Source organism: Mustelus asterias, chromosome 1 (assembly GCF_964213995.1).
Source record: "Mustelus asterias chromosome 1, sMusAst1.hap1.1, whole genome shotgun sequence".
In the NCBI taxonomy this organism is placed as follows: domain Eukaryota; kingdom Metazoa; phylum Chordata; class Chondrichthyes; order Carcharhiniformes; family Triakidae; genus Mustelus; species Mustelus asterias.
This window is the reverse complement of record NC_135801.1, coordinates 124,296,467-124,311,412: the sequence shown is the minus strand read 5'-3', so window position 1 is coordinate 124,311,412 and position 14,946 is coordinate 124,296,467. Positions and strand designations below refer to the sequence as shown.

The 14,946-nt window shown below is 42.5% G+C and overlaps 1 protein-coding gene across 3 annotated transcripts in view; it reads left to right on the top strand.

Annotated features, from left to right (window-relative positions):
• Positions 1-10,315, top strand: part of LOC144497169 (uncharacterized) — a 90,957-nt gene extending 80,642 nt beyond the window's left edge. For all 3 annotated transcript variants that reach the window (XM_078218000.1, XM_078217980.1, XM_078217990.1), the window contains 7 exons: positions 380-486; positions 1,786-1,963; positions 3,228-3,403; positions 6,633-6,725; positions 7,252-7,391; positions 9,690-9,846; positions 10,118-10,315. In XM_078218000.1, coding sequence (XP_078074126.1) covers positions 380-486; positions 1,786-1,963; positions 3,228-3,403; positions 6,633-6,725; positions 7,252-7,391; positions 9,690-9,846; positions 10,118-10,128 — 862 coding nt within the window. In that variant the 3' untranslated portion in view covers positions 10,129-10,315. The remainder of the gene's footprint in view (positions 1-379; positions 487-1,785; positions 1,964-3,227; positions 3,404-6,632; positions 6,726-7,251; positions 7,392-9,689; positions 9,847-10,117) is intronic.
• The last annotated feature ends 4,631 nt before the right edge of the window (positions 10,316-14,946 follow it).

The following is a 14,946-nucleotide window of genomic DNA, read 5'->3' as shown; positions in this document are numbered from 1 at the left end:
AGAAGCAGCTGTTCCCCTCAGTTGAGGGGACAATCATGAGGGGGCATAGTTTTAGGGTAAGGGGCGGGAGATTCAGAGGGGATTTGAGAAAGAAAGATCACTCAGAGGGTGGTGGGAATTTGGAATGCATTGCCTGGGAAGGTAGTGGAGGCTGGAAACCTTGTAACCAGTAATAAATATTTGGATGAGCACTAGGAATATCATAATATTCAAGGATATGGGGTAAGAGCTGGAAAATGGGATCAGCGCAACTTTAGCGGTAGTTATTGTCGACGCAGACTCGATGGGTTGAAGAACCTTTTCTGAGCTGGACAACGCTGACTCTATAATTGTTGAATTGGAAGTATTGAACATTGCTAATGATTTTTACCTGTTTTAGGTGCAGTTGTTCTTTGCAAATGTCCAAAACTGGTTTACCATCCAGAATTAATAAGTTTGTTGGTGCAATCTCTGGCTTTTCTTTGAGACTGTGCATTTCAAAGGAAGGTAAGTATTTAATATGCTCAGCATTTAACTTCCCTCACACTATCCATATGATACTTGAAATTCTGTGCACTTACAAGTAAGAAACCTCTAAAACACTTTGAATGTGAATGATTTCTCACCGAAAGGAGGAGGTGTTTATTAATAGTATTTCTTTTTACACATATTCTGTGTTTTGCGTTTGTGTTTTGTGATTTCAGGTAAAAGTTTCACATACTACTTACCATGTTAACAACACAACTAGATTTAATGTCAGTTTGAGACTAAACCAATATAGAATAGAGATTATCCTTTTTACAGCTCTCATGTTAAGGAATCTACAGTGCCTAGTTCAACACCTCTAATGCCGAAGACATGAGTTACTGCAGTTGGGCTAAGAACAGTAGTAATTATGATGTTAATCTACTGTCAGGTGGTTAGTAGCATTCAGGGCACTGCTGTTCCTTCTTATGTTTTGAACACATAAAGAGAGGCAGTGGTATTGTCACTGGACTAGTAGTCCAGAGACCCAGGGTAATCCTCTGGGGAGTTGAGTTCGAATCCCACGGCAGATGGTGGAAATTAAACTCAATAGAACATTTGGAATTAAAATCTATTAGTGACCATGAAACCAGTGTCAATTGTAAAAACCCAACTGGCTCACCGAAGTCCTTTAGGGAAGAAAACCTGCCATCCTTACCTGGAGTCACATGTGGTCTGGCCCACATGTGACTCCAGGCCCACAGTGGTTGACTCTTAAATGCCCTCTGAAATGGTCTAGCAAGCCACTCTGTTGTATCAACTGTTACAAAGACAACACAAAGGAATGAAATCAGATGCGCCACCCGGCATCGACCCAGGCACTGGAAACTATAATGGCAAACTCAGCCCTGTCAATGTTGCAAAGTCCTTCTTACTAACATCTGGGGGCTTATTTCAAAATTGGGTGAGCTAGTCAAGCAAAAGCCTGACATAGTCAGACTCAGTCTCTCCTCATAAGCCAACCCTCTCAACTCCGGAATCAACCAAGTGAATCTCCTCTGCACCCCCTCCAGTGCCAGTATATCACGCCAGTTGAACTTATGTGCTTCTCTGCAATGCAGGCTGAGGAATTGGGGGAGATGCTGCAACGCCATCAATGGTGAATGGAAGTAACTGTGGGGTGACCAGTTTACATAGGCATCTTCTATTATAAATGTGGACTTGTGAATATATAATGAAAAATTGAAAGGAAGTTTACAGAGAAAGAGAAGTATTCATATATCATTGAGTAATATGAGCTATCAAAGCATGGCAGTAATGGTGTGTTTGAATTATTTTCAGGTTGTGGGCAAGCAAATCAACTGAATGCCAGGGTTTTTGGTGGACGTTTCTCAATTCCTGGCGAATGGCCTTGGCAAGTGTCTATCTATTTTGCCAAATGGAATGAATTCAGCCATTTCTGTGGTGGATCCATTATCGCCAGTCATTGGGTTATCACAGCTGCTCACTGCTTTCAAAGGTATGAACTTTGCCACAAGAAATGAACGTTTTCACAATGTCGAGTTATGTGTCTCAATCCTGGTGCACTAATGTGACCTTTCTATTTCCTACAACAGACACTTTGTTGCCTCCCTATCTGATAATATTAATTTGATGTTGGTTTTGTGGCTGAGGAGCCTTAATAGAATTAATCCAAAAGTAACCAAATTCATATCATCCAGCCTCCTCCTTGTTTTGATATATTTCTATTTATAGTTTATATATTTACATGGAATGCATATAAGGTGTTTTTGAGAAATTTACCTCATGCCAATCCACCACCTTCAGTCCATAGCCCTGCACATTCTTCCCTTTCAGATAATAATCTTATATAATCCAATTCTCTCTCGAATGCTTTGATTGAACCTGTCACCATCACACTTAGGCATTGCATTCCAGATTCTAACCATATTCCTCCTCATGTCTCCATTTCTCCTTTTGCCAATTACATTAAATCTGTGCCCTCTCATTCTCCATCCTCCCACCGATCTATTCAGTCCAGATCCCGCTTGCTTTTAAATATCTCTATCAAATCTTCTCTCAATCTGCTCTTCTCCAAGGAGCAAAAGGAGGCCATTTGGCCTGTTGAACCTGCTCCACAATTTAAAAGGATTGTTTTATGTTGTTACTGACGTTTTGATGACATCAGTGTGGTATTCTGCCACGTGGGGAGGCTGCCAACTAATTTGAGGCGGTAGCCCAGGAGGGTAGGGCTCACAGACCAAAGAAGGAGCAGTGGGCAGGGAAGGCACACACAACCCCAATCACCTCCCCCGGAAGGGTTTGTCCTCTGACCCTCAGCACAGTGACTTTTATTTTTACTTGCTTGGCACAGATCCTCAGATCTCTTCAGCAGCAAGCACCTTCCCGGGGGCAGAGCTAAGGCTGCCAGCCTGTGATTGGGACAGCAGCATTAGGAGTCCTTAATTGGATGGTGGATCTACAGGAGGCTAATTAGGAAGCTGCCTGTGGTAAAAGTGCTGAGCAGATTCCATTCTGGTAAGTGTGGCTCGGTTTGACCCCAAAGTTGGAGTTCTGACACTCCTGTGCGATTCAGGCCATTGGCTCCATATTCTCTCCACAGATTCTGCCACATTTGCTGAGTATTTCCAAAACTTGGTTTTATTTCAAAATTTCCAGTGTACCTTTTGCCTTTGTTATAATAAACAGGCATTGATATGACATTTTTGATTCTAGTATACTGATTTAATTTGTTGCTAAACTATAATGTGGACCTTTAACAGGAATGAAGATCTCAGCCAATGGAAGGTATATGCTGGTGTAACAAAGTTATCAGATATTACAAAAACAACCATGTTCTACAAAATTGAAAAGCTAATTATCCATGAGGAATACAATGATGTGATTGAAGGTCATGATATTGCTCTACTCAAGCTCAAACAAGCTATCCTCTTGCATGGTAAGCGTGCTAGCCATGGTCAATACAGAATTGGTATTTAATATTCACTCCATGACGTTCGAAACAAGAAGGCTGAGCAAAATTCAATTCATAACAGATCCAAACTATTTGCTTACAACCGGGTTTTATCAATGAATGTTAAAATCAAGGAACAATCAGAACTTCATTAACATTATGATATGTGGAGCAACACAAACAACTTACAATTTCAGTAGCTATTTACAATTCACATTTATAAAATGTCTTTAATGCAGTAAAAAAAATCTCAGACTTCTTCACGGAGGTGTTAGGATGAGTTGGAACAGGGGCAGCAGAGTTTTGGATGAGTACAGGTTTTTGGTGTTGGGGAGAATTGTCAGTCGGAGAGGGAAAAAGCATGGCTGAGTGCTCAGTGGTAGATGGGCAAATGCAGGTTAGACAGGTAGGCAATGTCACAGAGGTCAAAGTGCTGATCTTTGTAATGGTGCGAAATTTCTGGATTTTTAAATGTTTTTCCAGTATCTGTAAATTGTTCATTTTGACTGTACTTTACCATGGCTGGGATTCTCCAAAAGCAAAGTAGTTACCTAGAGGGTGGTGAGAATGGCTAACACAGAAGCAAGTACTTGGAATGGAGAGGCAAATAGTGACTACTCCTCAGACTGTGCAGCTCCAGGATGAGGTCACGACAATGACAAGATGTCCTCAGAGCAGGGGAGGAGGCTGGGGTCAGACAGGAAGACCCTGGCAGTCAGGGTTGTGGGGAAAAGGACTTTGTAGTGCATCGGCAGTGTCACTGAAGTCGCCGACCACCACTTTGGATGATGAACCTCATCCAAGGTTGGGGTGAGATACCCAGGGAGTGTCCATGACTTATACATCCTCAACAGGTCTCAGATTCCGGACATCTTCCAGAGTCCATACATTGAGGCTGTAGAACTGGCTCCTCGGGGACATTGACTACCCCCAGAGGATGTGGCTGATGAGCGCTGATATGATGGGTTCTCAATTAAAGTGTCATCAGATTCCTTTTCTGAGGTATCTTCGGGGCTTGAGTTGAGGGCCTGGCTCATGGATATTTCCCAGATGTGCCTGTGAAAGAAAGGAGAGACAATGAGTGCATGGCAGGGGACTGCAGAACAGGAGGCATCACTCACACTATAGTTGTCTGATGGATGCTGTAGTGCAGGATCCTCATTTGGTTGAGCGCCGTTGACTTCACTGTCAATGCAGTCCACATCCTCTCCATCCAGTCAGATTGCCCTATTCTCAAAGTCGTCCAGGAATTTCCGTTCAGGCATCCCGCCACTGATATGGGATCTCTCCCTTTTGCTGGATTGTTCACCTTGGATGAGGTTCATCACCCGAAGTGGCGGTCAATGACTTCAGTGACACTGCTGGTGCACTACAAAGCTCCTTTCCCCACAACTTTGATTGCCAGGGTCTTCCCGTCTGACCTTGCCAGGGTCTTCTCGTCTGACCTTGCCAGGGTCTTCCCGTCTGACCTTGACCTCCTCCCCTGCTCTTTGAGGGCATCTTGTCATTGTCGTGGCCTCATCCTGGAGTTGCACAGTCTGAGGAGTAGCCACTGTTTGCCTCTCCATTCTGAGTACTTGCTTCAAACATTCCCTGTGTTAACCTTCTCACCACCTTCTAGGTACTATTTTGCTTTTGAATCCCCAATCCCTGTAATTTCCTCCAGTATCATAATCATAAGAGATATCTGCATTTCTCTCAGTTTGGCCAATTTTCATCACACTGCCATTGCAGATGTGCCTTCAGCTGTCAAGGCCCTAAGCTCTGGAATACACTTTGTCAGCTATTCGCCCATCCAAGCTAATATATTACCTTCAGCTCCATTAACCTTATATGTAGTAGCTTATCAAATACTTTTTGGAACTCCAAGTATGCTACATCTACCTGGTTCCCCTTTATCCACCCTTCTGGCTACTACTCAAAAAACTGCAGTAAATTTGTCAAATTCCATTTCCCTTCATAAAACCATGTTGACTTTGTCTGATCATATTATGATTTTCTAAGTGCATTGTTAAGACGTCCTTCATAATAGATTTCAGCATTGTCTTGATGACTGATGCCAGGCTAACGGACCTGTAGTGGCCTGTTTTCTCTCTCTCTCCTTTCATGAACTGCAGTGTTACATTTTCTACCTTCCAATTTTCTGGAACTGCTATAGAATCGAGGGAATTTTGGAAAATTATAGCCAGCATATCCACTGTTTCTGCAGCTATCTCTTTTAGAACTCTGGGATTTAGGCCATCCTGGGGTTTTGTTAACTTTTATTCACCTAAGTTTCTCCAATACATTTTCCCTGCTGATATTAATTACCGAAAGTTGCAATCAGAGGCCAGCTGCTCTCTGTTGCTGGGGTAACGGTGGCTGCTACCTGTGATGCTCCGAGGCCCATCAGCGGATCGCCACTGAATCCCTGGAGACAGGTGAGACAGGTGAGTGAGGGTGGGATCGGGGTTATGGGAAGGAGATCACCAGAATGGCATCCGAAGCAAGGGTAGGGTGTGACTTTCAGTGGTACCCTCCTTCACAATGCCAGATACTGGGTTTCTAGGTGGTCTTCAGGAGGCACAGAGACCATGGGGTGCTCTGTGAGTCCAGTTCAGTCCCCAAGCCAGTGGGCTCAGGGGTAGGTGGCACAGTGGTTAGCACTGCTGCCTCATGGTGTCAGGAATCCAGGTTCGATTCCCTGCTTGGGTCACTGTGCGGAGTCTGCACGTTCTCCCCGTGTCTGTGTGTGTTTCCTCCGGGTGCTCCGGTTTCTTCCTGAAAGACGTGCTGAAAGACGTGCTGGTTAGGTGCATTGCTAAATTCTACCCCATGTACCTGAACAGGTGCCAGAGTGTGGCGACTAGGGGATTTTCACAGTAACTTCATTGCAGTGTTAATGTAAACCTACTTATGACAATAATAAATAAACTTAACTAAAAGGATATTTGGTTTCAAGCACCTCATTAATCAACCTAATTGGCATCTTACTGCCAGTGGGGGAATTCCTGTCTGGGGGTCCTTCCCACTCCCTATTTATTTGGGGACAGTTTTCCCAATGCTGGGAATGTGACATGGGTACTCTCGCTGATTCTCCAGGCATCCCCTGCTATCGTACCCACTCCCATTGTTAAATTAAGCACTGCGTTGTGAGTTACAATTTAAATGTTTCTTTTTAATTTAAATATGTATTTAATTCAATAGATTTTGTAACTGCATAATATTTACACAGGTTACCAAACACCAATATGCCTTCCAGCCCCAGAGGAGCATATCCCAGTGGGGAACATATGCTGGGTAACAGGTTGGGGGGAAACAGAGTTAGGTGAGTTACTATTGTAATATTATTTGAAGCAACTGTACAAAATAATGTAAAACAAATAGTGTGTTCACCACTGTTCTGGCGTCAGAAGCACAGCTTATAAGTATTGAATATATTTAAATACATTGAGTGTCACAGTGGGTTAGCACTGCTGCCTCACAGCGCCATGGTCCTGGCTTCAATTCTGGTCTTGGGTGGCTCTCTGTGTGGAGTTTGCACGTTCTCCTTATGTCTGTGTGGGTTTCCTCTGAGTACTTTGGTTTCTTCCCACACTCAAGGCAGAAAAGGGGAGATTTGTGTTGGGGTGAAAGGTAGAAAGAGTTCTGATTAATGCTTTTTCAATATTCTTCACTCCTGTCCACTTAGTTGCCACTCCAAATGGATACTGACATAAAATCTGTGAAAAGATTGAAAACATGTAAAGGAATGCATTAAAGTAACAATAAATCAATTTTTGATTTGATGTAAGCAGACAAAGTGAACATACTTCTCAATTATGCACTTTAATAATCTGTTGTGAATATTTCAGGTCAGATATCTCAAATTCTTTTAAAAGCACCTGTTCCTGTATTGAGCCATGAGACATGTCAATCACATTATTCAGAACAGAATTTAACAGAATACATGATGTGTGCTGGTTATGAAGAAGGCAAAACGGATACCTGTCAGGTAATGCAAATGTGTGTTCCCATGATAAGTGGTATTCATAATGGCAAGGAAAATCTTTGGCCATTTCACTGATATCCTGCTACAACCAGCAGGATTTATTTATTTTTTAAACATTTTTTATTCATTCGTTGGACATGGGTGTCATTGGCTGGCCAACATTTATTCCCCATTCCTAGTTGCCCTCAAACTGAGCGGCTTGCTAGGGCATTCCAGAGGGCATTTGAGAGTCAATCACATTGCTGTGGCTCTAGAGTCACATGTAAGCCAGAGCAGGTAAGGATGGCAGATTTCCTTCCCTAAAGGACATTAGTGAACCAGATGGGTTTTCCGACAATCAGCAATGGTTTCATGGTCATCAGTAGATTCTTAATTCCAGATATTTTTTATTGAATTCAAATTCCACCATCTGCCATGGCGGGATTTGAACCCCGGTCCCCAGAATATTAGCTGAGTGTCTGGATTAATAGTCCAGCGATAATACCACTAGGCCACCGCCTCCCTCAAATATTCGACCAGGACGTAGATATGTTACGTCCTGGTCTGGTGCTACAGTTTTCTGATACTGTGTGGGAGTGGAGCCTCTGCTAGTCCTCTGCAAAACTATTGGTGTAAATGGGGAGGTGCCTTGGGCCAATTGAGGCACTGGACTCCTGCACCTAAAAATTTCACTGGACACAGTGTAGGATCTGCTGAAACCAGATCCACCTACCCACCCATCCACCAAATAGTGAAAATATGCACCATATGGTGAGTCCAAGCTGAGATTGTACTCTGGAACTCCAAAAAGAAGGAATAATGTGCAAAGATTGACACAAAGAACCTTATTGCTCATAGGGAATAACAAAGAAAATCCAATACCCAATGAGTGAAATATTCTTAATTTTAAATCACATTTTACATTTCACGTTATACTTACTGCTGTTTTCTGATCCTGGATGTAATTGTCAGATTTCCCCTTTAGAAATCAATGCTGTTTCTTCCTAATCAACCTACATTTTTCCATGTGACTACTAATTCTGTCCCGAATAATTGTTTCTAGAAGCTTATACACCTCTAATTTTAAACTGACTGGTCTGCAGTTTACAACCTTTTTTGAACAAGGGCGTAACATTTGCAATTCTCCAGTCCTCTGGCACCTCCCCTGAGTCTAGAGAAGACTGGAAGATTATGGCCAGTGCCTTTGCCATTTACATCTTACTTCCTTCTTGCTCGGATACATTTCATCAGGTCCCGGTGCCTTGTCAACTTAAAGTCAGACAGTATATTCAATGCTTACTTCTTATCAATTTTGAACCCTTCTTGGATCAGAGTTTCCTCTTCTGTCTCCATGCCCTGGGTAGTATCAACCTCCTTAGTAGAGATGGATACAAAAGTATTCATTTAATACCTCAGCCATGCCGCCATGTGTAAAATCCCTTTTTGATCTCTAATCAGCCCCACTCCTCCTGTTACCACCCTTTTACTTTTTATATGCCCAAAGAAGACTTTTATGTTGGTCACCAGTCTTTTCTCATAATCCCGCTTCACTTCTCTAATGTGTTTTTTCACCTCTCCTCTGAACCTTCTGTATTCCTCTCGGTTCTCAACTGTGTTTTCTACCTGACACCTGCCATAAGCACATTTTTTTCTTCCTTTCTTCATTTCTAACTGCTTTTTCACCCAGGGAGCCCTGGATTTATTTGCCCTATCTTCCCCTTTTAAGGGAATACATCTTGATTGGGCCTAGGCCATTTTTTCTTTGATGGTAGCCTATTGTTCAGCTACAGTTTTTCCCATCAATCTTTTGTTCCAGTCTAGCCAGCCCAGCTCTATTCTTCTCCTATTTGCTGATCTAATCAAAACTTTTGGTTCTGTTGAAGTTCGTATGGGTGGAGAATAACGCACATGAACAAGGTGAAATGTAAGCAACCAAAATTAATTCAACAATCGTGCAAATAACCATGTTTTGATAAAGGTATCCTTGCTTTTTTCTGGGGTGATTTGTGGAGCCTGGAAATCGCACCTTAAAGATGAAACTCTGCCCCACTATTGATAACAAGATTGATTCCTTGATCAGACTTCAAGTGAGGAGCAGTGACTGCTTTCCATCCATTTGGCAAATGGTTTTTCTAAATTGCCCTCACTTTGAACTCCACTCTTCACTGAGAGCACTAAATCAGGAACTCTGATCAGTAGTAACGCAAGACTAAGGAAAAGTTCACTTTACATTTTCGACAGTCTACAAGACATGTAGGATAACATTGATCAATAATAAACTGAGAAAAATGAATAATCATTGCTAATATATATTTTACGCAGGGAGATTCAGGAGGTCCTTTAGCTTGTGAATATAATGGTAACTGGTATTTGATTGGAATTACCAGTTGGGGAAAAGGCTGTGCTTTGAAAGGAAAACCTGGAATTTATACTCGTGTATCAAAATTTCGAAATTGGGTACACAAAACAATTTCAAATGGTAAGAGTCACTTTTTACAATCTGCATGCTTTCATCTTTTGGTTATTATTTTTGTGCTTTTATTTTCCACTTTTTTGGGAAGCAATCTAAAAGATTGAAATATGTGTGTTGAGATTAAACATTTTGCTCGGAATCCAAGTAGGAAACTAACTGGAATTACAATCGATAACCAAGTCCTGCGAGGAATGGCTCAAGGCAGAAAACTGCTTTGTGATTCAGATAGTCTGATGGAAGGTCATCAACTTGAAACACTTTGTTTCTCTCTCCACAGATGCCACCTGACCTGTTGAATATTTCCAGTATTTTCTGGTTTTATTCCTGATTTGGTGTTTGGGAGATGAAAATCTCAATGACAACAACGGTCTGGATTACCATTCTTGACGCTTCTGATCGCTTTAGAAAACAAATAATTATTTTTTCTTAATATCCTGTAACAGTGATGGAATTAAGGATAAATTAAAGTGATTGCTAATTTGTGTATGTTATGTCTTTATACTAGATGTCTGAAATGATGCATTTGATTAAATATACTCCATAGCTGCTGTGGGACAAAGTAGAGCTAAAATTCACTCTTCGTGCTGAACACTTTACACTTCCTGACACATGCTGCAACTGAAGCATCATTTCTAAAAAAATCAAATGATCAAAGGCTGAACATTGATGAGGATGGTAATTTGTCCCATCTTAACTCATCAGCCTAGGAAAAACATAGAATCATAGAATCCTGACAGTGCAGAGAAAGGCCATTCGGCCCATTGAGCCTGCGCCGACCACAATCCCACCCAGGCGCTATCCCCGTAACCCCATGTATTTACCCTGCTAATCTCTCTGACACGAAGGGGCAATTCAGCATGGCCAATCAACCTAACCTGCATGTCTTCTGGAATGTGGGAGGAAACCAGAGCATCCGGAGGAAGCCCACGCAGACATGGGGAGAATGTGCAGACTCCATACAGATAGTGACCCAAAACCAGAATTGAACCCGGGTCACTGGCGCTGTGAGGCAGCAGTGCTAACCACTGTGCCTCTGTGCCGCCCAACACAGTTATTGTTAGCTTTTCATCTTATCTACCTGTACCTTCGGTATACCTGAGTGTTTCTCTTCTACTACCTTACATGGATGGCCATCCAAGTGTTGTTCATTGTCTCAACTTCCTCATGTCCTCCAACAAGAATGGTCCTTTCACCAGTATAACTATGGTCCTTTCTTCTGACACTTTGTTTTACCTTGAAACATTGTCCTAAATAGCTTGTATATTTCTATAAATTCCAGTCTTTTTAAGGCTAATGTTTTCCTAATTTCTTCAATCTTCTATTGAAATCATCCTTCAGTGATAGGAATCAGCCGAATGGATCTTCGATGTATTGTCTTCATGGACTAAATGGCCCCACTATGAATATGGAGGTGGGAAGGGTGCTACAAATGCTGAAATAATCAAGTCCATTTTGTGGAGGCCATGTTACCCTAAGGGGAAAATCTCATTAACATGTTGCACGGCCATCTCCTGCCTGATAGCCACTCGTAGTGCACTGTGTACCTGATTGGTGGAAGGAAAATCCAGCAGCAGGAGCCCATGATCAGTGATCCTTGAGTACGGTCCTTGGCACTGGGATGGGGGCACCCACCCTGGACAGCAATCAGGAGCGCTGGGCATAGGAGGAAGAGTGGGGAGGTTTGTTTTGAGGCGATTTGCAGCATGGTGGCACAGTGGTCAGCACTGATGCCTCACAGTGCCAGGGACCCCGGTTCGATTTCTGGCTTGGGTCACCGTCGGTGTGGAGCCTGCACGTTCTCCCTGTGTCTCTGCGTCGGTTTCCTCTGGGTGCGCAGGTTTTTTCCTACAGTCCGAAAGACGTGCTGGTTAGGTGCATTGGCCGTGCTAAATTCTCCCTTAGTGCAGCTGAACAGGCGCCGGAGTGTGGCAACTAGGGGATTTTCATAGTACTTTCATTGCAGTGTTAATGTAAGCCTACCTGTGACACTAATAAATAATCTAAACTAAAATTAGAGTTAGTGGAGGCTGAAAATTTCCTTGAGGGGTCTGGGGAGCACTCTTGTTACTCCTCACCCACAAGATATGCAAAACAATGCAAGAAAATAAGAGATGAGAGCAGCAATAGACCACGTGGCCCATTGAGCTTGCCTTGCTATTCATTATGATCATGGTGTCTACTTACACTTACCTCACTGAGGTTAGTATTGAGGTTAGATCGCTGTCTATCTTTTGCAGGAACCTTATCACTGGTGTGATTTCTACGCTTTAAAATGATAGGGTTTGGAGTGGCCTTGCCTGATTATAATATTGCAGTCACAAGCACTCCTATTCCCCTCTTGACCATCTCCTACCTGTCAAGATTTGGAGGAAGAGTAAAAATTGGAACCAACGTTTCCCTTATATTTCAGCAGAGGGCTGAAATTCCATGATGTCTATTCATCTGCTGGATGTGCAGAAGGGTGAAACATTTAACTACTAGTATAGCTCAAAGGAGACAGACATTTGTGTCACATGCATCATCTCCTGATGATTTTCTCCAAAGGGTATAAGAAAAATAAGAGCAAAATCTTGCAATGGTGGATCACTGACCCTAATACCAATCACACAAGTTGGAAAAGTATTGATCTTAAATTTCCTGTGATAATCATTGACTACAATATTCAGGTGCACAATCCCATTCTTGGTGCTATGGCTGCCACTTCATCTCCAGAATGGCATCTGTGGCGTGTGTATGGGCAATTCTTTTGCTGGCCATACAATGCACGCAGAGAAAAAGTGACTTATTTCTCAGATGTGACAGGTGGAAGGTCAGAAGATTGAACAGAATATAAGGAATAGCAACGATGACTAAAAGATTAATAAGGAGAGGAAAATTAGATTACCAGAGGAAGCTGTAAATAGAGAGTTTCTATAAATATTTAAAAAAGAAGAGAGTTAACAAAGTGAACATTGATCCTATAGAAAGTGAGTCTGGAGAATGGACAATAGAAAATAAAGAGATGGCAGATGAATTGAACAAATATTTTATTTATTAGTCACAAGTAGGCTTACATTAACACTGCAATGAAGTTACTGTGAAAATCTCTTAGTCGCCACACTCTGGCACCTGTTCGGGTACACTGGGGGACAATTTAGCATGGCCATTGCACCTAACCAGCACGTCTTTTGGTCTGTGGGAGGAAACTGGAGCACCTGGAGGAAACCCACACTGGGAGAACGTGCAAACTCCACACAGACAATGACTCAAACCAGGAATTGAACCCGGATCCGTGGCGCTGTGAGGCAGCAGTGCGAGCCACTGTGTCACTGTGCTGTCTGATGGATCAGTCTGTGCCATTGAGGATACAAGTGACATCCCAAAATTAGTTAAAATCTGGACATTGAATGGAGGAGAAACTCAGGAAAATTACAGTCACCAGGGAAATCGTACTGAGCAAATTGTTGGAACTGTGGGCGGACAAGGCCTCTGGGCTTGATGGACTTCATCCGAGGGTCTTAAAAGAAGTGGCCCATGAGATAATTGATGCATTAGTTTTAATTTTTCAAAACTCCCTAGATTCTGGGAAGGTTCCATTAGATTGGAAGATAGCAAATTGTACTCCATTATTCAAAAAGGTTTTGGGCGGCACGGTAGCACAGTGGTTAGCACTGCTGCTTCACAGCTCCAGGGACCTGGGTTCGATTCCCGGCTTGGGTCACTGTCTGTGTGGAGTTTGCACATTCTCCTCGTGTCTGCGTGGGTTTCCTCCGGGTGCTTCGGTTTCCTCCCACAGTCCAAAGATGTGTGGGTTAGGTTGATTGGCCATGCTAAAAATTGCCCTTAGTGTCCTGAGATGTGTAGATTAGTGGGATTAGTGGGTAAATATGTAGGGATATGGCGGTAGGGCCTGGGTGGGATTGTGGTCGGTGCAGACTCGATGGGCCGAATGGCCTCTTTCTGTACTGTAGGGTTTCTATGATTTCTATGAATCAGACAGAAAACAGTACACAGCAGGCAAGTTAGTCTAACATCTGTCAGAGAAAATGTTCAAAGCTATTATTAACGATGTTATAGCAGGGCACTTGGATAAATTCAAGATAATCAGACAGATTCACCATGGTTTTGTGAAACAGAAATAATGTTTCACTAACTTATTAAAATTCTTTGAGGGAGTCACCTGTGCTGTGGATAGAGGGGATCTGGTGGATGTACTGTACTTAGATTTCCAGAAAGCATCTGATAAACTGCCACCCATGTTGCATGTTTGTGGAAAATTGAAGCTCATTTTATAGAGGGTTACATATTGACATGGATAGATGATTGGCTTGCTAACAGGATGTGGAGATAGATGCTCTCTCCACTCACGTTGTTTGTATCTTAAAGACTTGATTAGCTGTAAGTATTCGCGTTCCAACCATTATTCATGTAAATTGAGTCTGTGTCTTTATATGCCCTGTTTGTGAACAGAATTCCCACTCACCTGAAGAAGGGGCTTGGAGCTCCGAAAGCTTGTGTGGCTTTTGCTACCAAATAAACCTGTTGGACTTTAACCTGGTGTTGTTAAACTTGTTGCTAACAGGAAGCAGAGAGTGGGTATAAATGAGTCTTTTCAGGTTGGCATGATGTAATGAGTAGTGTGCCACATGGATCAGTGCTGGGACCTCAACAATTTAAACAAATGACTTGGAAAAAGCAATGAATGAGATGATTGCCAAATTTGCTGATGACACAAAGGCAGTAAATTGTCAAGAGGCCATAAGGAGGCTACAAAAAGGTATAGATAGGTTCAGATTGATAGGTTGAGATAGGTTGGGATAGAGAATCTGGTGAACTGATGCGGCAATAATAATCTCTCCCTCAATGTCAACAAAACGAAGGAGATTGTCATTGACTTCAGGAAGCATAAAGGAGAACATATCCCTGTCTACATCAACGGAGACGAAGTAGAAAGGGTCGAGAGCTTCAAGTGGTGTCCAGATCAACAACAACCTGTCCTGGTCTTCCCATGCCGACACTATAGTTAAGAAAACCCACCAACGCCTCTACTTTCTCAGAAGACTAAGGATGTCAGCTACGACTCTCACCAACTTTTACAGATGCACCATAGAAAGCATTCTTTCTGGT